Source organism: Pleurodeles waltl, chromosome 7 (assembly GCF_031143425.1).
Source record: "Pleurodeles waltl isolate 20211129_DDA chromosome 7, aPleWal1.hap1.20221129, whole genome shotgun sequence".
NCBI lineage: Eukaryota > Metazoa > Chordata > Amphibia > Caudata > Salamandridae > Pleurodeles > Pleurodeles waltl.
The window spans coordinates 1301928773-1301945780 of record NC_090446.1 but is presented as its reverse complement, the minus strand read 5'-3'; the positions used below and the strand labels follow the sequence as shown (position 1 = coordinate 1301945780).

At 42.4% G+C, this 17008-nt stretch overlaps 1 protein-coding gene across 1 annotated transcript in view; it reads right to left on the bottom strand.

Moving 5' to 3' along the window:
- Positions 1–17008, bottom strand: part of LOC138246214 (sacsin-like) — a 104011-nt gene that overhangs the window by 12724 nt on the left and 74279 nt on the right. The window contains exon 7 of the mRNA XM_069200601.1: positions 10002–10090. Within this exon, the coding sequence (XP_069056702.1) occupies positions 10002–10090 (89 nt within the window). The remainder of the gene's footprint in view (positions 1–10001; positions 10091–17008) is intronic.

Genomic DNA, 17008 nt, shown 5'->3' with positions numbered 1-17008 from the left:
TGACTTAGTGAAAGGCTGACACAGTGGAAGGCCATTGAGACAAGGGGTAGGAATATCCAGTCTGTATTGGAAACCACATGCTCCAAATCTTATGAATTGTATAAATTCACTACAATATCTCCACAATCTGTTTGACTGTGCAATGGTGCAAAAAAAGGACCTTGCACATTAGATACTGCAGTCCTGACCTAGTGAAGAGATGAAGCAGGGGAAGTCCTTTGCAGACAAGAGAGAAATGTCCTCTACCCGTATTGCAGACCCTATGCTTCAGAGTTCATAAAATGCATGTCTAGTCTATCAACCCTACCTTTAAAGGCCTGTACATGTCAATCCACTCCCATGGGCTGTCTACTGCAGGACAGAGGAACAGACTAGGACCAAACGTTTGGAGGGTATGATCCTCCAGTAAAGAAGGGGTGCAAGAGAGGTTTTCATCTGGTGTTTTTTTTTTAAACAAATGGTACAACATGGTGAGTTTTGGAAGCAGAAAAAGCATTTTCGGCATTCGCTTATAGTTGCTATCATTTCACACAAAGGAATATTTGTGAAAATTTGCAAGTAGTGGATTTCAAAGCACAGTGAGCCCAAAACACTGAATAAAAGAGTTTTTGGAGCTTTGTAGTAGCTATTCGGATAGGCCCTGTAATTTTGAGAAAAATTGGGGGCATGTATTGCATTTAAAACATTTGCTTGTAATGAGAGATCAAATTAATTTAAATACAATTTAAAATGGGGCTTAATGAGTCATTCTCAAGCTTTTTGTTGAAAATTGATAGATTTGTACATTAAGGACATGCTCCACGCTCATTGTTTGAAAATGGGTAGATTTTAAATGCAATTTTACATTGGATTAGAAATGTTCTTCAAAAAAATTAGGATAAATGTTTGCCAAATACTGAAGTTTAGAAACATCTGATCAAAAGCATTAATGAAAACTGGGTGGCTTTTAAAGACCTTAGACCATATTTCTAAGTGTGGCATCATGGATAGTACCAGCACTTCTCAGTGGTGCTGCTGTTACTTCAGGGAGTGAGGTCCAACACATCTCAGCAAGGCTGGTTTACCTTTAGTAGACAAGCCTGGCCCACCACTTCCAACAAGCTTTGCCAAAGATAACAGATTTGGATTCAATGGAATGCATGCAAGCACAGGCATGCACAAATGCTATCTGCATGGATTTGCCATGCTGAAGCCAGATCTGTTGGCCTTGCCAGTGCTAGTTCTGTAACTGATAGCACACAGACAATGTCTCCACCACACATCACCCTTTTGCTTGCAAACACAACACTCTCAAACATACAACACTCTCACTCACACAAACAAATGTTGTGGTAGTGATAGTGGTGGTAGCAGTGGTAGTAGGGGTGTTGGTAGTAATGGTGTTAGTGGTAATGGCAATGGCAGGGAACTTCTGGTAATGGTGATGGTGGCCAGGGTGGTGATTGTTGTGGAAATGAAAGTGGATGTAATGGTGCTGGTAAACCTGGTGGATAATGGTGGTAAAAAGCAGGTGGTGATGGTAATAATAGTGGTGGTTATGATAATAGTTTTTCCTCTTTGTAGGGGATACTTTTCATTGTCTACTGAATATCTTTGAAGCAATAATATTTGCGGTACTTACCTGGTGCCCCACATTGTCCATTCAGACACACTCATCTTCTTTCATAAAAAGGATAAGGTAAGAGAGACAAGACTTGGAATCAACTCCCATTGCATTCCCATACTGAGTGAGGGTGGCTACTTCCCTGTCATCCCATGCTATTTTGTAACTGGTGCTGTTGGGAGCAGGTTTAATTCCCATGTGAGGGAGCTGACTACAAGCTATACCTAGTTCCAGTTTCATCAAGGTCCCATTACTGGCCTCCTTTGGATCACTGTTAGACATATATGGATACTGTATGTGTTAATCTGCTGAGTGTGGTTCACAGATGTTCGGAGAACTATGGGGCCAATGTAGACAGCCATGATGGTGGCTTTCCTTTCGGAAGGCTGATTCTGTCCATGATGGGCATGCCACCTAAAATTAGCCCTTACCAAGTCCCCCACTCTGAAAGGTGTTGCACCTGGCAGGTGGGAGCAAACTCACTCATCTCCTTCTTCTTGTGTTGCTGATGGTGTCCAAAGGAACTGGACCAAATGTGCAGCTTTGTCTGGCATGCAATATAAAAAAAGTGGTCTGAGTTATGGTTCTTAGTTTCAGAGCCCAGAAAAATGTGGACACCAAAGGAAGATGCACTGCTCCAGTTTGGACTTTTAAGTAAAGCAGAACTCAGTTGTCGCTGGCTTTCCAACTGAGTTACTAGAGCAAGGTAAATGCTTGACTACTTGAGAAAGTGTTTTGTAGCTCATCCTGGCACAGAGGAGGGTCGTATACCAGGCTGAGAAAGGCATCACACATGGAGTGGAACCTTTGCTGAGTTTGCTGGGGACAGACTGGTACTAAAGGGCTTATTTACAAACCCCTATGGTGCAGGGCGGTGCAGCAAGTATCTTGCTGCACCGCCCTGCGCCACTGAGAAAGGGCAGAAAGGCACCGTATCTACAAGATACAGTGCATTTCTGTCCTCTCCTCCGCACTGACGCTAAATGTACCTGCCTAGTGCTAACGCAGGCAGCCTTACCCCATAGTGCAAGGGTGCCTGTATTTCAGTGAATGATTGTTTATGTGCAGGAAGGACTCCCTTCCTGCACATAAACAATCATTAAAGGCGATTTGCAGAATGCAGCACACATAGAGAAAGCAAAATCGAGGAGAAATAAAAGTAATTCTCATTGTGCTGCTCTAATGCCACCCATGGGATGGCGTTAGTTTTTGGCGCTGCCTCAGATTTACAATTTCTCATAAATCTGGTGCAGTGTCAAGAGCAATACATGTTGTGTGGAAATGCCCACAGCAACACCCATTACACGCCCCTCTGCTGTAGAAAACTGAGTTGGGGGCCATATTTACAAGGCAGCATTAAGCCACGCAAAGTGGCTTAGGGTTGTCTTGTAAATGTGGAAATGGGCACAGTGCCACCAAAGCATAGCTGAAAGTGACGCCCCTGGGGTGCTCGGGCTTTTAAATAAGCCCCTTAGTCGTTAAATCCTGCTAGAAGATTTTTTGCTCATCTGAGGAGAGACAGAGAGCTTATATTTCCCCATGAGGGCCTGGACCCTGCCTGCCAGAGGGAGGTGGAATGCTCCCAGGGATACCTTTCCAAAGCCCAGTTCACTGGAGAATCTGCATGGAAAATGTGTCAAGGGAGTGAGATCACCCATGATCTAAAGATCCCCACTGTGCAGCACACCAGGAGAAGAAAGATCTGGTTTTAGCATCTGGTTATGAGGCTGCAATGAATGCTGTAATTCTCTGATGAACTTGTAGTTAGATTAATGGATTGCGATTGCAAGTTCCACAAGAACCAGGCAGAACTTTGCTTTGCTATCTCTACCATGTGGTCTATTTTTTTTGTTTGGAAAAGTTTGACCTTATTCTAGAAACATATAAATCATGTTTCCAGCCCATCAGTTTGGGTGATCTTGACATCTGAAGTCAAGGTTGGGAACTTAAACCTAGGTTTGGGTCCCAGTGGGCCACAGATGATGCTAGCAAATTCTGTCACTTTTTGTAAATATTGGATTTTATACCTATAAAGGTGATTTTCTTCTTTGAAGGTAAAGCACTGATTGGACATTATAGTTATTCAGTAATATTTATGCCATACATTATGTCTTTCTAACCTTGACCACCTCCTAAAGTAAGCCTTGACTGCCCGCCATAGCTACCCTGACAATGTCAAGTGCCCAAAGGCAGCTGCAGCACAATGTTATTGTGGCCCCAGGACTTCAGTTTTAAACGACAGTACCTACACATGATATTTCCCAGTAATCTGTGACTGCCTGCAAGACACCCCAAATAACCCTCTCAATCATAAATTTTATCTTTAGAAGCAGAACAGGCAAAGTGACACACATTTGATGGATGAGTTACTTAAAGTACATTAAGCCATATTACATTAATAGGATATATGCTACCTCCAGTCCATAAAGAATATCTTTCACTCTAGCATGTCAGCTATTTCAAGCACATAGCTATATTGTTTTGTATTGGTGCCAGAGCCATGTTCTTGATTGTTTAATCTCCACCGAAAAATGGAAATAAATTACAGAGAGGGGGCAAAAGGTGCATGAGTTCTACCTGTAGAGAACACCAGTGTTCACCGTGATTGCTTTCCTGTAGGGACACAATATCTATCAGTATGGTGTAGCCATGCTGTTATGTTGATATGTTATATAGTTGATATGTGATATAGTTTATTAGCGCTAGAGTTTTATTAGCGCGTGGCTAGGTATTTAGAATTGTATTAGCTCATGTGTAGTTGCGTGGGGGGATTCGAATTCGAGGTGGTTGGAGATCGGGAGTTGAGAAGGCAGAGAGACGCTGCGAGAGACACACGCTTTTACCATGATCGCTTGTTAAGCCTTATTGTTTTTACAACTTGTAATAAAGAAGATTTAAAACTTGAAGTCTCCGACTTAACAATTCTGGCGACAAGCTTAATTGTGGAACCTACGGTGGAAACGGAGTGCGAAGTGCCGGTAAGAGTTATTACCTTCGGTTTGAAAAACAAGGAGAAATCTTACACGCCGATGGAATTTAAAACATAAAACTGTAAGGCTTGACAAGACGAGTGATTTATTGAGGATCGTATTGCAGAAAATAAACAGAAAGCATTGAAGGAACTTGCCGTTACAGAGATGGGCGACATTCAAGCTGTGCTCTCTGTTCCATTCCTCGAGAGTCTGATTTAGAGAAGTGATCGGACGTATTCACGTACATTAGAGGAGTGGGCCTTGGCAAAACTTGTTTTTTTGGAAAGGCATATCAGCTGGGAATCGGAACGTTTATTTTGTGTATTATTCACACAAAATAGGACAGAGGAATAGTGTGAGTGACATTTGAGGCGTAACAGGAACAGCGTGCGTGTCATTGGATATATAAACAGAGGAACAGTACAGTAATTTACAGGCAATTCACAGATGAATTCTGGATAAAAGGACATATTCATGTGAAATGTGTATTTTTACTGATTGAATTCTTTTGCAAACAGTTTTTGGAAACTAAGTGGAAGGAAGATCATTATCTGGACAATTACATATGGTACAGCGCTATTCTCTTTGAATAATTAATTTAAACATATATTTTGCATTATAAAATTTTAAATGGCCACACAACAATTTTCGCTTCAACCTCCACAAGCATTTTGGCCAGCAGGGGGAAGTCCATGTATGAAATGGACAGAGTGGAAATCGTACTTTATTAATTTCTTGGAGACTATCGATGAGGAACAAAAATGAGTCCGGAGAGGAAAAAAAAGATTTTCTTGCATTCTGTGGGACCAGAAGGACTAAAAGTATTTGAGTCTATGACGAAAACTAACAGCAACGAGGACACAAATGTATTTGAAAATGTGTTGAAAGAATTTGATAATTATTTCGCACCTAAAGTGTGTATAGGGATTTTAAGATACAAATTTTTTCAAAGGAAACAAGAGCATGGTGAGACTGTGGATGAGTATGTAGCTGCGCTTAGAGTTTTGGCTAATGATTGTAAATTCGATCATTTGCAAAACCAGTTAATTAGAGACCAAGTAGTAATCCGTGACCCTGCGATTCAAGAAAGATTGTGGATAAATGGAGATACTGAGTTGGATGATATTTTAGCGATTGTTAGAAAAGCTGAGTTATCTAGTCGAAGTGCGAAAGCAGTTAAAACAGAACATTGTGATATTAAAGAAGATACAGTAAACAAAGTAAAGTATAAAGGAATGGGCAGAACAAAGAATGAAAGTGAGAAGAATCAACAAGCAAATAAGTATAATGGTCAAAGGTGTTACCGTTGTGATAGCACTTCACATTTAGCTTCACACAAATATTGTCCTGCATTGAAGCAGAAGTGTGCGGCGTGTGGAGTTATAGGGCATTTTGCTAGGGTGTGTAAAAAGAAAAAGAAGAATAATAATGTGAAGTACGTAGATGGACTGAGTGACAATTCAAGTGAGGATGAGAGTAGGGTAAATAAAATTAAGCAGGACAGCAAGAGTATAAGTAAAGATCAAATGTTTGTATTTAATGTTCAGGAAGAGTCTGTCGGTAACAAGAAGAAACCAGTATGTTTAATGCACATAGGAGGGGTTGAGATTCAAGTTTATGTTGACTCAGGTTCACCTTTTACCATCATTAATGAGGGAGTGTGGAAATCGAAGTTTATAGGAAAAATAGGTAGTAATTTACAAAAAGCAGATATTAGTCCAGAAGGATTTTCTGGAGAGAAAATAGAGTTATTGGGTTTCAGAGAACTTACATTTGTTTTTAAAAACAGAAAATCTGTGGGAAAGTTATATGTAGCAAAGAAGGGACCTTCAGTTTTAGGTTGGAAAGATCAGGGTGATTTGCATATCACTCTTGATCCGAATAGTCCTGAACCAGTTATGGTTGTGGACGAGGGAGAATGCATTGCAAATGAAATGTTTAAGAATTTTCCTAAAGTTTTTAGTGGAAAAATTGGTGTTTTGGATGATTTTGAACATTGTATTGTTCTTAAAACTAATGCTAGTCCAAAGATACATAAGGTAAGGAACATTCCCATTTTAGTTAGGAGTGAAGTGGAGAGAGAATTGGAAAAATTGGTAGAAGCCGAGATCATCGAACCAATTGAGTCTTCAGAATGGATTTCTCCTATAATAGTTGCTAAACATGCGAATGGAAAGATTCGGTTATGCATAGATTTGCGCCATCTGAACAAAAATATTGTAGTGGATAAATTTCCTCTGCCAAAAATTGCAGAGATGTTAACGTTAATCAAAGGAGCAAGATGGTTTTCCACCATAGATTTATCTGCTGCATATCACCAAATCAAATTAAGCGAAACCAGTAAGAAATATACTGCTTTTATTACTCCTGTGGGATGTTTTCAATATAAAAGATTACCGTTCGGTTTAGCTTCAGCAGCTGCTATATTCCAGAGGTTAATGCATCAGTTATTTGGAAGACATACTAATGTGAGATGTTTTCAAGACGATATTTTACTTTTTGGCAAGGATAGGAAGGAACATGACACAGTTTTGAGGGAGGTTTTAAGTATTTTGGAAAAAAAAGGTTTAACTGTGGAACATTCGAAGTGTAAGTTTGGGGTACAGTCTGTAACTTATCTAGGACATGTGTTATGTGGGGACGGTGTAACCATGAAACCTAAGCTGGTGGATGCCATTATAAATTCACCACATCCTACGTGCAAAGAGGATATTAAGTCATTTTTAGGAATGGTTGAGTTCTATGCAAAATTTGTGAAGGGATTTTCTAGCATGGTATACAATATCAGACAATTGCTGAAAAACCATGTAAAAGTCGGTTGGTCAAGAGATTGTGAAATGGAGTTTAATAATGTAAAGAGAGCAATTGCACAGGCCCCTATTTTGAGTAGCTTTGATCTTGAACGTACGAATGTAGTAACTGTAGATGCCAGCAATAAAGGTTTAGGTGATGTGTTAACACAAATCGATACTTCTGGAAAGGAAGTTATAATTGCTTTTGCATCTCGTGCGTTATCACCGAATGAAGAAAAGTTTTCGGTGATAGAGAAGGAGACACTTGCGTGTATTTGGGCACTGGAGCATTATAGACAGTTTGTGTGGGGAAAGGAATGTATATTACGTACAGATCATAAGCCATTAGTGAAATTGCTGACCACTGAAGGAATGTGTAAAGCATCAGCGAGGATTGCTAGAATGTCTATGCGTTTGCAAGATTTTAATTATGTAATTGAATATGTTCCTGGGAAAAGTAATGTGTTGGCAGATTACTTGTCTAGAATGCCTACTGAGATCGTAGAATGTGATATTGGTGAAGGAGAAGAGTTACAAGTGGCATTAGTTCATGATGACGATGGCATAAGTATAAAGGAGGAAGTGTGGAAGGAGGAATATTCTAAGGATAAGGATTTACAATCAGTGTCGGAATGTGTAATGAAAGGTTGGCCCAACAAGTCTAAAATGTCCAATATGCTTAAACAGTTTTGGGAGGTGAGATGTGAACTTTCATTGGTTCATGGAACTATTTTTAGAGGTGATAGAGCTATACCACCTAACACACTTAGAAGTACAATTTTAAAATTATGTCATGAAACTCACTGTGGCATAGTTAAAATAAAACAGAGGGTGAAGAGATGGTATTGGTGGCCTGGAATTGATGTTCAAGCTGAAAGGATGGTAAGGGAATGTGTCATTTGTGCCAATTCAGATAAGACTTTAAATACTTTAAAACCAAATATGTGTGAACCTATTATTCCGAGTAAGCCGTGGCACACTATTGCTATAGACAGCATGGGTCCCATTGGGAATCCTGGAAGGTATATTATTGCCATGATTGATATTTTTTCAAGGTGGCCAGTTGTGAAAATTGTGGACAAGGTGGACTCTTTGGAGGTTTTAACATTTATGGACAATACCTCTGTGGAGGACGGTTTACCTGTACAGATTATTAGTGACAATGGAGTGCAATTTACGCCCACTTTGACAAAAGAATATTTTGAAAGGATAGGAATTAAGCATAGAACTACATCTTTATACAATCCTAGTGGCAATGGAATGATCGAAAGGTTTAATAGGGTTATGAAGAATGCTATTCAGATTGCGTGTAGGAATGGGGACGATTGGTCGGTACAAATTTATAAAACGTTGTGGTCTTATAGGACATGTTATCATGAAGCCTTGGGTTCATCTCCTTTTGAGTTAATGAGAGGAAGGGTACCAAGGACTAAGTGCAACCCAGAGTGGTTGTTGGAGGTTGATGAATGTAGGGTGCCTTTTGGAAGTGTGAGAGATCAAATTATGAGGAAACATATGGCTTATAAACAGACTTTTGACAAGAGTAGAGGTTCAAAAAGAGAGGTGGAAATTTGTGAAGGGAGTTGGGTTAAGGTGAAGAAACCGTGGAGAGTAAGGAAGGGTGAGAGTCAATATTCAGAACCTATTCAAGTAAGCAAAGTTTTGCGTAATGCAGTCCTTCTGAGTTATGGGAAGGTATGGAACCTTAAAAGGATTGCTGTGTTTAAGGGTCAGCCAACGAATAGAATGGGTGTAAGTGATTCTCTAGATGGGATTGGGGTAGAAAAAAATAATAAAATGAATGTAAATTTGGGAAAGGAGATGTGTTTGAGTGACAATGTTGAGAAAGATATGTATAGAAGGAATTCGGAGCAAGTTTTGGAAGAAGGAGCTCCGGAAGGTGATTCGGATTGTAATACTAGTGACGTGGAGGAGTGTGCTAAATCTATGGAAATTGACAGTACTTCCAATGATAGTAACAATGAAGAAACAACAAGTAAGGGTAAAAGGATTGTTTCCAAACCGAAATGGTTGAATAATTATATTGTGTAATAATATAATGATGTTCTTTTTACTGTGTGTCGTTTTTTTGTTTTTTTGTTTTTTTTTTGTTTAAAGGAAGGAGATGTGTTATGTTGATATGTTATATAGTTGATATGTGATATAGTTTATTAGCGCTAGAGTTTTATTAGCGCGTGGCTAGGTATTTAGAATTGTATTCGCTCGTGTGTAGTTGCGTGGGGGGATTCGAATTCGAGGTGGTTGGAGATCGGGAGTTGAGAAGGCAGAGAGACGCTGCGAGAGACACACGCTTTTACCATGATCGCTTGTTAAGCCTTATTGTTTTTACAACTTGTAATAAAGAAGATTTAAAACTTGAAGTCTCCGACTTAACACATGCTTACACAGATTTCTTTACCAATCTGCCACTGCAAAGCTCTATTTGCAACCCCTACTATCTCGAGGGTCTATCTACATCCTGGGGACAGATCTAACTCTATCAATGCTACTCAGCTGCCTGGCTGCACCTAAGAGTAACAATGAAGCAAAAGGCTTCCTGTTAAACAAGGTACAAAGTAAACATTTTTTTTACTAATACATGTGTTCAATCGAATTTCCAAATAAATGTCTTACTGCTTTCTCCAATCTTTCTAAGATGCTGAAGGACTCCAGGTTTCACATCACTGGGAAGGAAGTTTCTGGCAAGCCCAGGTAGGAGTATTCTGTAAAGATAAAAAAAGAGTGCACTTTATTTTCACTCATGTTTACCTCAATGCCAGTGTGAACCAGAAGGTGGTCCTGAAATAAGAAAACCCTATATGGCTCTTCTGGGGTAATAGGCTAAAAAGAGTTGGGGAAGATGAGTGCAAGACCTTTATAAAAGGATACATGTGCCTCCAAGGGACAGGTTCAGGCAAAACCCCAGCCCTGGAAAGAGTAAAGGAATGCCAAGAGCAGGAGTTCCTGGCCAGGGCAGCAGTTGAAAAGTACGTCGCAGCTGCAGAATAAGGGAAACAGATTTCAACACGCAACTTATACCACATGCAGGTAAGTACCATACTGGTATGTATTTGTACTTTTACTATGCGTACTTTACCGCGCAGATACGCTTTTTTAAAATAACATTTTTATGTTATTCATTTATTTTCTAAAAAGTGTTTTTGGTTTGGGTAGACATAAAGAAAGGGAAGGGTGAGATATGTAAATAAGGAAGCAGGGAATGATTAGTAGATCCCAGGTTTAGGTGGAGAGTAACTCCTTTATATGGAGCACCCCCAAACACCGCTGACACTGTGCTCACCTCAAATGTCTGAGCAGAGTTATATCTATCTTGTTCTGCATGGGACATTTTGGGGTGACCTGTCAAGCGGAGCCAAGAAAAAGTGGGGTCAACAGAAGTTAATTTCCCATGTTAACTCACATAGGAGTTTTGAGCACGACTACAGCCCAAACAGCTGGGCAGAATTACACCAAATTTGGCAGAAAGGTAGCTTTTGGTAGGCTGATTACGCTTTTTGTTATTTGGTGCAAATCTGTTTAGTAGTTTAAGAGAAATTAAACAACAACCAAATTTCTAGAGGCAAGAAGGCTTTGCCAATCCTCCCAATCTCGTGCAGAGATCTGACTGGTGGCCAACACTTCAACGAGAAGTATTGGCAGCTATGTTGAGACTAGGCTACAACCGAGTCTCAAAAACAAATGAACACAAAAGAAAAGGGGGCAGGGTACGTTCACCCTAACCTTGGTGCAGGGCAAAAAAGCTTTTTTTTCAAATTCACAGCGAAATTTATGAATATGCGCGAGTCTCACCTTGAATTTAAAAAAAAAAAGCAAGCACAGTCTCCCGAGCTTGCTTTTAATATTGCCCCAGGATGGGCCAGGTCCCAGGGACATGTGCCCAAACTCAAGATTGACAAGTACAACATGGGGCCTGTGCCCCTCAAGCAGGTCACGTTTGCCAAGCTAAACAACAACATCCGTGAGAACTTCCTGGCCCATGTGCGCAAGAAGTACAGGGAGAAGGTGGAAATCCTGTAAAACCATCAGTGAAGGGGGGCAAGGAGGAGGTGCGGCACCTGCACAACACATCGTTCAAGGGCAACATCATCCATGTGGAGCTGGACACCAAAGGTAAACAGTTGGGAAGCACACCCCCTCAAGTGCATGACAAGCTGAAATCCTTGCATGGTCCACCCTTCTTTAGGGTTCCTTCCATGGCATCTGCCCCTGGAGACTTCCCTTGCCCTCACTCTTTACATGCAGTGCCCACCCAGCCCATTAATATTCACTAGCATGTGCTAGCCAAGTCTCCCATTCCATTCGTAGAGGTATGTGGTATGTGCCATGTGCCCCTGCACCCCGTGCGCCACAGATGCCTCACTGCTGTGTACTATCCCAGTCCCACTCCATATTGTCTGTCTCGCTTTTTTTCCTCAAGACTTCTATTTCCTCTGTTCCTCCAACCAGCCCTGTTCCATACCCCTGCCTCTATACATCGGTCTCATGTGTTCTGCCGGTCCTCCACAGGTTTTCGGGGCATCTGCACCCACTGCCCTTTCACCCATCGAACTCCACCAGCTTCACAAACATAGCTTGGTCTCAGCCACAAAGCACCCACTATGTTCATCCAAGTGTTTCATTTTGTCTTTGTCCATGCACCACCTCCATCCCCTCCACTATTTTACCTGTCTATAATGCCTTGCCACAAAGAAGCACATCTCAGTGTGAGAGCTCTTTCCTGTCTTTTCTCTGTCTTCTCACCTAGCAAATGTCCCCACACCCCAACAAGTCCCCCCTTAGGTTCACCGCAGTCTGCTCAATCTAAATAATACCCTACATGTCCACTATGTATGTCATATCTATATCTGTTAAGCAGTTTTCATGTTTTGATTATTTGTGAAACGAGGTAAACCAGTTATTCACAGAGGAAAACACAATTTGGTTAAATACCGAAGCAATGAGTAATATAATTTGGTTTCCACGCTCCACACCGTATAGCCACTAAACCTCTTAGCTGTAGCACTAAGAAGTGGCCTGCCCTTGCCGTCAAGCACTGTACTTCATTGTTAGCTGAGACCCTTTCTCCCGAGCGGCTCCCTTAAATTAAGTGGCATCCTCTATTCATCAACCCCTTTCCCCTGAATGACCACTACCCACCCGAACTCGACCTCTGAGGTGTGACAATCGGTGACGTCACTTGGGCTGGTTCTCAGCTTGTGTTTCCCAAGGCTTGACAGTCACATGTTACCGAATATGTTGTCTGTTGCCAGGAGAATGCAGGAGGGAGGTGGTCACCAAGATGCTGCAGACACGCCTGGGTTAAAAATCTCACTTTTTCACTTCCCGTTTTTAGATCAAGCCTAGGCAGCACGCAAGTGCTGTCTCTCGACATGTTATAATCTACATCTGTGGGCTTGCAACACACCCATCTCACGCCCATCATTTTAATTCGTTCCTTTGTCTGCCCTTCAAAATTGGCGCGGCAGACCATGGCGCAAGCCGAGCATTCGGCTTGGGGCGCGGCCACAGTTCCTGCCGGCCGGGCGTGCCACGCCCCTTCTGTTCTTTACTTCCTCATACAAGGCTCCAAAGTGGGCATGGGGCCTCGGCGAGTCGTGGGCGCGGCACACCCTCAATATTAACTGTGGGCATCTTCCCCTTTACCCCTCACTTACCTGGTGAGCCTGTCCTCTTCTTCTTTTCTCTCTTTTTTCTTCTTTTCCTCTTGTTTTTATGCTCACATTTAGCAGCCATGTTCTTTCTTTCTCCCAGCATGTCTTTCTTTTTCCCTGCATGCCTTAGGACCCTTTTTCAAAATGGCGTCTTTTCTCTATATGTTCGTATGATTCTTTCCCAATCCAATATATGGTGACTTTCTTCTTCCTGTTGGTCATTTCCTGTTCTAGGGTATATAAGGTGAGTGATTCTTGTTCTCCTTGTGCTGCAACACTTCCTGTGGTGGTGATCTTTGCTCCTTCTATTTTTTCTCCAGTTATTTACCTCGCTTGTTCCAGCTTCTTCCAGTATTGTTTTTTCCTGTTGGAAGACTCACCTTTTTGCTTCTTTTTGTTCCAGGGAGTTCCTGCTATAGAGGTTTTTCCCTTTGTTTTTTTTTTTCCTCTGGGACTCCTTCTGGAGAGCACGGACTGCTTTTTGGCGTTACTTTGTCCGCAGCACCGTGGCTACCAGAAAGGGCCGCACTTACCTTGGTCAAGGCAGAACCTACAAGAATGAAGATTCTTCTGCAGTTCCAGAGGGCCAAAGACATAAATGACGAGTAGCCCGTGACACAAATTCCCTTGATTTCATAAATGCTTTACATTTGTCTGGCCTTGAGACTGCTTTGTTACCGTTTTGGGGTCTGACCCTATTACATAGATTATTGCACAATCAGCCATATACCTTAGTGTGGCACACTGCTTCGCGATGCATGGCCGAATGTTCCTCTTCCTTGTTTTGGGCATGCCACTGTTTCTTTGTGGTGTCTGCGCACAAAGGCTGCAAGCTGGATGGGGGTTCTTTTTAATTTGTGTTTTTGAAAAAAAGGTTAATATAGCGCAAACTCCATTGGAGGAGCACTTTACATGAGGATGTGAAGTTTCATATAGCTCGACCTGGATCGTCGGAGTGCTTTACATGACTATGTGAAGTTTCATATAGTACAGCCTCGATCTGAGGAGCGCCTTACATGAGTACCACTTAACAAGTTTAGCAGTTGAAAAATATACAAACTGGAGCACTTAACACAGAAAAAACACAGAAATCCTCAATGCGGCTCTCCCGCCACAGCAGGAGAGCCGATACTACAATATTCACTGCACTTGGGAAACTTGCCACAAAATACTTTGCTGGGCATTCCTTTTTAAAAAGATGTTTGCCCATAACTCAGCCTGTGGTGGTCCTACGAAAATGGGACCACCACCGTGTGTTTTAAGGGCCGTGTTTTTAATAGTATTGTAGTAGGCCTTAAAATATGTAAGGCACTATGGGCCTGATTTCAACTTTAGAGGAGGGTGTTAATCCTTCCCAAATGTGGCAGATATACCACCCGCCATATTAAGAGTCCATTATATCCTATGGAACTCGTAATACGGTGGGCTGGATATCCGTCACATTTGGGACGGATTAACACCCTCCTCCAAAGTTGTAATCAGGCCCTATGTTTGCTAGGAATAACATATATGGGTATATTGCTTTGTGCTGCTCTGCTCTTCTTTCATGTCGTTATGCTCTCTATGGGCGCTGTCTATATGGTTACATGACTATGGGGGTTATTACAACTTTGGAGGAGGTGTTAATCCGTCCCAAAAGAGACGGTAAAGTGACGGATATACCACCAGCCATATTACGAATTCCATAGGATATAATGGACTCGTAATACGGCTGGTGGTATATCGGTCACTTTACAGTCACTTTTGGGACGGATTAACACCTCCTCCAAAGTTGTAATAACCCCCTATGGGGGTCATTACGACCTTGGCGGGCGGCGGCGGTAACCGCCGTGCGGCCGCCAATGCAGCCGCACTCACGCGGCCCCCATTATGACATTCCCGCTGGGCCGGCCGCCGCAAACCAAGTTTGCGCCTGCCGGCCCAGCGGGAATGAGGCCGCAACATAGGAGCCGGCGGTGTTGCGGCCGTGCGACGGGTGCAGTTGCCCCAGTCGCGCTTTTCACTGTCTGCTATGCAGACAGTGAAAAGCTGGCCGGGGCCCTGTTAGGGGGCCCCTGCACTGCCCATGCCAGTGGCATGGGCAGTGCAGGGGCCCCCAGGAGCCCCAGGACACTCCTTACCGCCAGCCTCTTCCTGGCGGTGCAAACCGCCAGAAACAGGCTGGCGGTAGGGGGGGTCATAATCCCCAGGGCAGCGCTGCTTGCAGTGCTGCCCTGGCGGATTATCACCGCCGGGGCTAAAACGGCAGTAAACGGCGGTGCGACTGCGGCGCTACCGCCGCGGTCGTAATAAGGGCCTCCGTACCGCCAGCCTGTTGGCGGTACGGACGCCACATTACCCCTGGCGGTCTCTGACCGCCAGGGTCGTAATGACCACCCATGTTTCTTATGAATGCTATTTTTATTATGGTGTCCTGTAGGGGCTGTTCTGAGCAGTATAATCAAGATGCTACAATATTCCCTGCACTTGGGAACTTGCCCCATAATGCCTTAACAGGCATTATTTTTACAAAACATTTTTGCCCATAACTCACTTTGTAGTGCCCGGGGACAATGGGACCACCATCAAAACGTTCAGAACGACACACTCGTTCTGTCTAGGTCGTCTCTGGGTCCCTACACTAGGTTGGTGGGACCTCAAAATAGTAACCTCCACTACAACTCAATGTCTTTATAACCTCTCTCCTGACTGGAACTTTTGTTTTGCAGCTGAGAGTAGTTTGTATTTTTTTTAAGGGCTTTGTTTGTAAAATTATTGTAGTGGGCTTGCTAGGCCTGAAAATGTGTAAAGCACTACGTTTTCTAGGCGCTACATATATGGTTAAACTGCATTGGTATCTGTAATTCTCTTTTCATGTTGTTATGTGCTCTAGGGGCTGACTATATGGTTGCATGACCATGTTTCTCACAAATGCTATTTTGTTTATGGTACCCGCTGTTCTGAGCATTACAGTCATCAGAAACTTGGCCAATAATGCTCTGTGGAACATTCCTTTTACAAAACATTTGCCCGTAAGACAATGGGATCATCATCAAAATGTTCAGCACAATGCATGTTTTCTGTCTAGGGCATCTCTGGGTCCCCACACTAGGTTGGGGAGGAGACCACAAAATAATAACCCCTCCCACTAGTAAGTGTCTTTTTCAGTTCTGTAGTGGCTTGTTTTACAGTTGGGAGCAGTTTGTGTTCTAAGGGTCTTGTTTGTAATAGTATTCTAGCAGGCCTGCTAGGACTGAAAATGTGTAATGCACTACGCTCTCTAGTGGCTAAATATATCGTTATACTGTATTATGGTCTGCCCTTCTGTTTTTATGTGGTTATGCTCTCCAGGGCCTGACTATATGGTGCATGATCATGTTTTTGTTTTATAGTGGCGCCCTCTAGGGGCTGTTCTGAACATTACAGTCAATGTTTGGGGATCCTAAAATAATCATATTAAAAAAATATAATAAATAATGGGCTTATTTTCATTTTTTCTGCAGATGGAGGAAGAAGGCAAATGGAAGTACTTTAGTTATAGGCAGGGCCACTGGAATTATGTGGCAGAGAGGAACAAATTATGCGGCAGAGTTGACCAATTTATGTGGCAAGAAAAGTCCAGTTAGGCATTGACAACACCAATAGCTCTAACTCAAGCAAATGCAAGATCTATTGCATTGTAAATGCTTTTTGTGTCCTGCTTCTTTAAGACCCATTATCCTACTCACACTTAAAGCTTATGATTGCTTTATAGTGGGGTTTTGTGCAGATCTGCGCTGCACAGGGTGCTAATGTGTGCTACATCATTAGTGCAGCCATTTGTGCATGGTATAAGCTTTTGGAGGACATCAGCGAACCACGCCATTACGATTTCTGGCGGACTCTTTGCAATTCATTAATGCAGTTTGTAGTAAATAAACCCCAGACTGGGCAGAAAGTAATGCAGAGTTAACACCAAGGGGCAGATTTATGGAAAGTGGCACTGCACCG